This window comes from Oncorhynchus clarkii, chromosome 6, assembly GCF_045791955.1.
Source record: "Oncorhynchus clarkii lewisi isolate Uvic-CL-2024 chromosome 6, UVic_Ocla_1.0, whole genome shotgun sequence".
NCBI lineage: Eukaryota > Metazoa > Chordata > Actinopteri > Salmoniformes > Salmonidae > Oncorhynchus > Oncorhynchus clarkii.
In genome coordinates, this window is record NC_092152.1 from 21,327,001 (window position 1) to 21,335,135 (window position 8,135).

The following is an 8,135-nucleotide window of genomic DNA, read 5'->3' on the forward strand; positions in this document are numbered from 1 at the left end:
ATGTTCTATTTCCCAACTTATTTTTTTCCAACAACCTTTAAAGCACATTTGATTAAATCAGTAAAATATTTACAATTTACAATAAATTATTTATTTCATTTGAAAACATTTTTAAAAGTGCTTCTTGGTGAAGTATATTTTTTAATAAATAAAGCGACACATAAGCTTTCCATTTTACTGAACTGAAACAAGTAAATAACAACACTCAACACTCTCTCAGCACACAAGGTCAGAAGAGTCTTCATCGTCACCTTACACATAAATAATAGTCTATGTATAGGAGGGTTATATACAGGAAAACAAGCTGACAGAGTGACAGAAAAAAGTATTATTTAAGACGATGGAAATTGAAACATGAAATACCTTTAGTACTACCAGTTGATGAATAAGATGATGAAAAATCATAATCCACAATGAATGAAAGGAGATTTCCTGTTGGATGAGTCTTCCTGTTCCTAATCCTGGTCCCGGAGTTCCAATTTATTCCCTGTCAATGGATGGGTGGTCAAATCTGGTCCTGATGATTATCATATTTATATTGGACTGGGATGTTTTTCCACAGATGATCTAAAGTCTAGCTGCCATTATAAAACTGTCCGTCCAATTGACAATGTGATATTTCCAACTCTGCAGACCATGGAGGCGGAAGAAGCCGCAGCAGTCCTCTTGTACAGTAAAATGGGAGAGGCTAATGTTGAAATGTTCTCAACTTTGCGGGATGGAAAGTTCTGTGAGAAATAAAGTTTGTGGGGGAAGTGCTGGTCTCAGGGGTGTTAGTTAGCGACTGATGGGTAACTGTGGTAAGGCCATGCCTGGGTGGGTGAGGTGGTTAGGGGCGGACAGCATCGAGAAGGGATGACCTGTGCACAGAAAGATATATATATATTTGTTTTACTCAATTAGACTAAATACACAAGAACTATAAATGATGCGATGTGAATTGAAATACATTATAGTCAGTAACTATCTTTGATCATCTGCATCGAAGAACGGCGTTAACAAAAATAGAATTATGTTAGAACCAAAGTCACCTAAATGTACATGCATGTGTTGTCCATCGATATGAAAAAAAACGACTCACTGTCTATGTATCCATGCAGAGCCAGCAGGTGTGGTCTGTCGGGACTGCTAAAAGGGGAGTAGAGGTTGTCTGGCAGTGAGGGGGGGATTCTGGAGTGGGGATGGGGGGCTCCCTGGAGGTGACCGTTGTGCTGGGGGGGAGGGTGCTTTTTATGTCTTGCTCTGCAGTTTTGAAACCAAACCTATATGAAAATGGAACGTTACTAAAGATCGTTGAATGATTCATGCAACAAGTTATCTGGTATAGATGAATGATTTTATTATATCATATTATTTATTTCATTACATTATTTTTTTAAATCCTAAATGTCTAACAACCTTACACCCACTAGTTTGATATTGTCATACATACTTGTATGACCCGTCTGCTCAGTCCTGTCATGTCTGACAGCTTCTGTAGAGTCTGGGCATCAGGGTTGTTGTCTTGGTTAAACTGAGACTGCATCACCTGGGAACACACACCTAGCAAACTCAGTCATGAAGCTCCAAATGCAGCTGAATATTCACTGAATCAAGCAAATTCAGTCAGTCAGTCACATTTATCTGAATGATGTAGAACGCACAACTAAAACTAACATTCATCCTGTCTTTGTTCAGTCTCTCTCTGTCATACAAATACTGTGCACACTTTCACAGACTCACTCACACATGTAAACACACACCGGCAGTACCTGTAGCTGCTCAGCGCTGAAGGAAGTACGTGCTCTCTTGGCTGGTTTGGGTTGGCCATCCTGATCAGAGGGGAAGGCTCCCTCCAAAGTGAGACCCGTCCCTAAATCACACGAACAGGGTGGAAATAAACACCACACGATGTTATATTGTTTGTCTCATAAAACAACGGAAAGAGAAATAGGCTACACATGTAATGTGTGCAGGTGCTGGACAATCAAAGCATACAATCCTAAGAGTAAGAAACGTAGGACCCCAATTATGTCTGAATTCTCCCCCAATACAGTTTACTCAGGGATGAATCCTACCTGGAAAATTCCATACATGGCGATTTACTTGATGAAATTCTGAGGCAGCATGCATCCCACACAAAAATGTATTAGGAATCAGTACCCTTTCCTTGGCTCATATTTGGGCTCCCTACTCCCTGACATTGTGTGTGACACCCGTCTGACCACGTACCGTTCTCAGCCGCTCTCTGGAGGTTCTCCACCATGGTGTCGTAGTGGGCCCGACATAGCACCCTGCCCTCCACCAGACCAAACTCCTCCCCTGTGGACAGCTGCCTCTTACAGGAGTAGCAGGCGAAGCAGGCCAGGTGGTACACACTGCCCCGTGCCCGCCGCACCCAGTCACTGGCATACACCTGGCGCCTGCACTGGCCACACTTGGTGCCAAACTTACTGTGGTGAGACAGAGAAGAGCAGGGGGAATTGTCACTAGTCTTTTACTCCTAATGAAAATAAACTTGTCTTCACCTGAAATGTTGTGCAGGCCAGGGATAGAAAGAAGTAATTTTATTGTAAAAGATTACAGACAGCATTGCTTACAGTTTTCCAAACGAATTTCACTTTAGTCAAATATTATTTATCCTTCTGTTAATTAAAACCATAACAAGCAACAGCAATAAGATCATAATAACAATTTAATTATAGAATAATGATGAGAATATAACAATCGCGTTTACTTGACATGCTTCAAGTATAGAGTGAGTGAGAAAAACAGACCTTGATAAAGGACATAATGTTTTAGCAATGGCCCCGGTCTGAGGAGGGAATAATACTCTGATAAATGAAGATCAACAAAACGAATAATCTAAATTTAGTGATCTCAAAGTTGTAAGAATCATGGTTGAGAGTAAAAATGTTGATAATGTCCGCCACATTATCACTAAAGACAACAATTAAAATATATAGAAAGAAGAGAAAAATAACGTGACAAAAACTATTTATCGGTCGTAAAGTATGCATCATGATATGTTATAAATGGTCTAGGTTTTTATTCAAATAGCCTTGTTAAAAGATTTGCATTTGTTGTTGCTTTACCAAACGTAAAACCTGTAGTTGTATTTATATGATTTAGAAGTTACAACGAAAAAAACAGTACAATCCTGTTTACTTGCCCCAAGACATAATGAAACACTTGCCTTATAACAATGCATTTTTAGTCAAATGTATAATAACGATGATATGATAAGTAATCAATTGTTTATGAACATTCGTCCTCGTGCCAAACATAGAACATACATTTTAAGGAAAACAAATAGCAAAACTTACCCTACCTGAAATAATCCAATTTGCAAAATATTTCTTTGTTTTTGATGTAGCAGCTATTGTGCTGACGTAATGATACTCTGCAGACTGAACACTCCAGACATCCCACGTGCCAATTCAAATTGTTCACCTGCAATGATAAATAAACACTCATTATAATAATGATGATAATAATAACAATAATAATAACAACAACAATAATCATATAATAATAATGTTTTGTTCGGCGTACTTATTCTATAAAATGGAAGTAATGTGAAAGACTATGCAAATATGCATGCAATTCATGAGGAATAAACAGGGTTTAAATTCAATATTAAATTATTATTGATTTGAGCAGTGTAACTAAAGGCATTATAATGCTCACTTTCAGTAGGTATCTGTCTTGGATCTCTGTGCCGCAGTTGGCACACTGTTTTTTCCCCGTGGACTGAACTGGCGTCGGGGAGGCCAGGGTCGGATGCGAGCACATAGACGGTGTTACCGGAGGACTGGGCAGGAGAGGAGCCTCTTCTTTTACATCTGCGTGAGACTCCCCGTCCGAGTGAGACTGAGGTTTGGGATATATTTTTCTTGTCATAATCTTATATCGCCAGGGATGCAAGGTAGGCTACAAGGCCTCTCGATTTGTATAAATTGCAGGACACATGGCACAGCACATGACAAACTCACAGGATACAAGAAAACAAGCATTGTATGCAGTAGCCTAAATGCAACACAGATTTCGAATGAAATGGGCTTAGAACAACACCCTGCTACTGAAAACAAAACTTAAAAGGCCTGTCACAAAAGTAAACTATGAAAATGGGGTCGGGAAATGAAAAACAGGTAGTCCAGGTTCGGCCAAGACTCCGATTATCAGTTTACACTATGTCGATGTTCCTATTTTGATTAGATAACATAATTAATGTCTTAAGTCGGAATAACTCACCATTATCAAGCTATTCTGTTTGTGGAGTAACAGCGGTGTAGATGAAGCCTGGAGCTGCGCCAAAAGTCTGCTCTGCGCCCTGCTCTGCTCTGAGCATTACGCATCCCTACCAGCCCATACTGCAAGCTATATCCAGTCCAAAACAATGAATAACACTTTCTACTGCATTTAAATCCTGGCGACAAAAGCTACATTTGCTGAAGCAATTATAATTAGGACTTATCTTTTTCTTTTACGCACAACCCGTAAACTACCTCCTTAAATAATCGCATATAGTTCCCTTGCAATCGAAAGCACTGAAAAGATGGACTACCTGCAATTAGTGATGGCTTCAAATGCTCGGGATAAGAGGCAGCCAGTGTCAATTTCAACTGTCAATCAGAGAAGGCATCGCGCCACCAGAATAATTGCATATTTTAATTTTAATAGCCGTAATCGAAAATCGAATTTCTCAACACAAGACTAAGATTTGAAGAGCCTCAATTGAACATCGCACTATTCATAGTAGCCTACGTAAGTTGCCGCTGATCTTGAAACATAAAGGAGGGTGATTGTCTCGGCTTCCCTTATGATAGGCCACTTGAGCCTCTCTTGGTGATTAAAACGGTATTCAAAGAGTGCCAGAAATCTGGTTTTGGGTGGAATTCAGAATCTATTTTGTCCTTCGTTTAAACAAAATTAGGCTAGCACAATTGTGAAATGTGTTTATAATTATCATTAAACACAGGCTGGAACGTGGAAAACAAAAAGGCAATCAGCTGGGCTATTCAACGAGCAGCGCAGCCGAGCAATTAGCATAAGTCTTCACTTGCAGTGAGTCGATAGCCTAAACTGCATATACTCAGATAATTAGATGTCATGTCATACCTGCTTAACGAAAACATTGTCCAATAAGACTTTATTCTCCTCCGGGAGTGGAGATGGAACTTCATTGTTCCAGTACATGCAGGGGACCCGTTAACACTGTAGTCTAAGTGAGAGGCAGGCGGTTTCCAATTAGGGTCCCGGAATGGGTTTAGTAGCGAATTACAATTTTACACATGAAAATGTAAATTAAAATAGCAAAAAAGCGTTTAACCCCTTGCACGGACATTCATAAAAGTAGGTTGAATTGTCCATGACCGTTAGCTTTACTGCCACTCCCTGATGGTGTTTATTTCCAAGATACAGTCCTTTGCGCTATATATTGTTGAAGCTGCAGCCAGCAGCAAATTAGTCCAAATCGACGCTGGCCTGCGATGTATCGGCATGCGCTGAGTTGGGGAGGCTATCCCGCGTGCTCTGCACGGTGTTCAAGAAATTCAGCGACCGGTTTCCATTCAAGAAAGCTCTTGAGGGGATGACGGACAATCACTGGTCCTTCAGGCACTCGCCCTCTCCACCTCTCCAAAAGGGACGTTACTCCGGTCTGCCTTGAGAGGAATAGGAGTGGGTGGGGTGGGGGCATAAATAACATAATTAAGATTTTTTTGTATTGTTGTTGCGTGCAGCAGATGATGAAAATAGGCCTATCTCGTTTACCAGTACTATACATGGATGCTTCAAAGTGCTACAGTAAATGTGAGATCATGCATAAATATGATACTTACAATTAAATAAATAGGCCTACTATTATGTGAAATAGAAAACTTTTGGCTTAGAAAAAAGTAGATTTGTGGTAAATTCACAAATACAGGAGCACTAAATTATGTTTCCTACCCCATTCACTTTGTCTGCAGTAATTGTGATGATTTGAGGTTTGAATCAGCTGAATGCATACTTTTTGGATCATACTGGAGATACTGAAACTTTTAAAGCAGGTGTAGGCAACCCTGCTCCTGGAGTGCCTTAGGTACTGCAGAATTTTCTTCCAACTAGGCACCACACCTGACCAACAACTAATCGATCAGTTCAATGATTGCCTAAATTCAACACACCTGGTCTTCCACGTCGGTTAAATCAAAAATATGAAGTGCCTGCTGCACTCCAGGACCCCGGTTGCCCGCCCCTGTTTTATAGTAACAGGAGATCAAATATGAATAATTGGCCAATCAAAATAAACATTTAGGTCTAATTATTTGTTCATTTACTGGTTTCTTAAATTCAACAAATCTCAATATTAGTGGACATTTCAGAAGTGTGTGTGTGTTTTGATGGGAGGCATCCTATAATGGAATGTCTCTCTATAAAACCATGCCACACCTCTTTCTCTTGTAGAGAGAACACACTGCAAACAGCATTCAACGTCTTTATGAGGACATTGAGTGTTCCTTGCGTGTTACACTTTGGGATTGTCTCAGGAACTTCCATTGATGAATTGTAGACCTACTTAATTGTTCTGACACCAAAACAAATGTGATTAAGTATGAACTGGAGGAACCACATTGTCCTGCTTGTTACATTAATGTCTTCCGCCTGTTTCCCCATGGAGTTGTAATTCAAGGGAGTGTCACTGGGGCTCCCGAGTGGTGCAGCGGTCTAAGGCAATGCATCTCAGTGATAGAGGCGTCACTACAGACACCCTGGTTTGAATCCAGGCTGTATCACAACCGGCCGTGATTGGGAGTCCCATAGGGTTGCGCACAATTTGCCCAGCGTTGTCCGGGCTTGGCCGGTGTTGGCCGTCATTGTAAATAAGAATGTGTTCTTAACTGACTTGCCTAGTTAAATAAAGGTTCAATAAAAAATAAAAACTTCCCAGACACCGGCAAGCCTCCCATGCAATTCTGTAATGGCACAGACGTCAATTCAATATCTATTCCACGTTGGTCCAATGTGGAAACAATATTGATTCAACCAGTTTGTGCCCAGTGGGATGGGCTTGTCAGCAACACCATGGGATTGTCAGTAACAGGCTTTTGTGGTCTCCTTCACTCATTCTATATTATAAAGTAGAATAACCATACAATATACTGTAACCTTAGGAGGGGAACCAGCCTCTGCAACATTCCACTCCTTATACTCCATGTTACTTGGAACAATCCCCGGAATACAAGGACTAAGGCACTCAAACTACTGTCACCTATGATCCTACTGTAATACAGTAAAAAATAATAGATTACTCTTTTCTCTGTTTAATAGTAATTCTGTTCGGCATCAATTTCTTTGGCTTTGCTTCTTCAGCTTCTGCTCTAAGGACTTACTGTAATTCAACAAAATCATGAAGTGTGTTTTGATTGGTTGTATCCTAAGACAATAGGAAAGGTCACTGGCGGGGAGGTGACACCTGTGGCATCCTGCTGCTTCCTGTGTTGTTCTGTGGAAGTGGTGAGGTGAGGTGCAGCGATGTGACTGTGTTCCTGTTGCCCTGCCTTTCCGGTAGGTAGAATACATCTGTCCATGTTCTACACAGACAATAAGCATTCTGTCCACAACCTCAATAACAACAACCTGCATAACACATGTTGAAGCCATCACTGCCACTGAATAGTCCCCAGTGGACAGTCCATTGGTCAGTATGTCGACGATGGATCACGTGTAGTCCACTCTGTGTGAATGCATGCACAAGGTAAGGAGGAGTTATTTAAAGGCATTGTTTGTGTACCTATTGCTTGCAGGAAAAGTATCATTATTAAGGAGGAGTCCTATTGTGGAAAACAAGTAAATGTGAACAACATGTTCTAGTCCAAGGGTAGGCAACCCTGTTCCTGGAGTACCGCAGGCTTTCCCCATGTTGGTGTCGATTACAGACGTGCTGTGCATGCACACAAAGGCCTACCTGCAGGAATTGTCCTACAGCAAAATGGCCCCAAAATCAAGTGGGAGATCCTGTAGGTAAAAATCCTGCAGGGAATTCCACAAGATTTTCAGGGCCATTTTCCTGTAGGACAACCTGCAGGATCCCTTTCTCATCCTTCAGAGAGAATTTACTGTAGGATAATCCACATTCTTTCAAATGAATGGACAGAAAGCACAAGGTATCA

The 8,135-nt window shown here is 40.8% G+C and overlaps 1 protein-coding gene across 1 annotated transcript; it reads right to left on the minus strand.

Moving 5' to 3' along the window:
- Positions 1 to 124: 124 nt before the first annotated feature.
- On the minus strand, positions 125 to 5,263 carry LOC139411960 (LIM/homeobox protein Lhx6-like). Its single transcript, XM_071158728.1, has 8 exons — positions 5,101 to 5,263; positions 3,670 to 3,852; positions 3,311 to 3,432; positions 2,212 to 2,432; positions 1,752 to 1,852; positions 1,433 to 1,528; positions 1,082 to 1,262; positions 125 to 860 (listed from the first exon to the last, which is right to left on the minus strand). Exons 1-8 carry the CDS (start codon positions 5,176 to 5,178, stop codon positions 778 to 780), a joined length of 1,065 nt encoding a protein of 354 aa, XP_071014829.1. The 5' UTR covers positions 5,179 to 5,263; the 3' UTR covers positions 125 to 777.
- Between the last annotated feature and the right edge of the window lie 2,872 nt (positions 5,264 to 8,135).

Bases quoted from the DNA above. Each gene is read 5' to 3' on its own strand.
- LOC139411960 (XM_071158728.1), bottom strand. From the start codon at position 5,178: ATGTACTGGAACAATGAAGTTCCATCTCCACTCCCGGAGGAGAATAAA. The intron at 2,433-3,310 runs GTAGGGTAAGTT...GTCTCACCACAG, and splicing joins TGCAAATTGGATTATTTCAG to TAAGTTTGGCACCAAGTGTG. The intron at 861-1,081 runs GTGAGTCGTTTT...TTCTGTGCACAG, and splicing joins TCTGCATGGATACATAGACA to GTCATCCCTTCTCGATGCTG.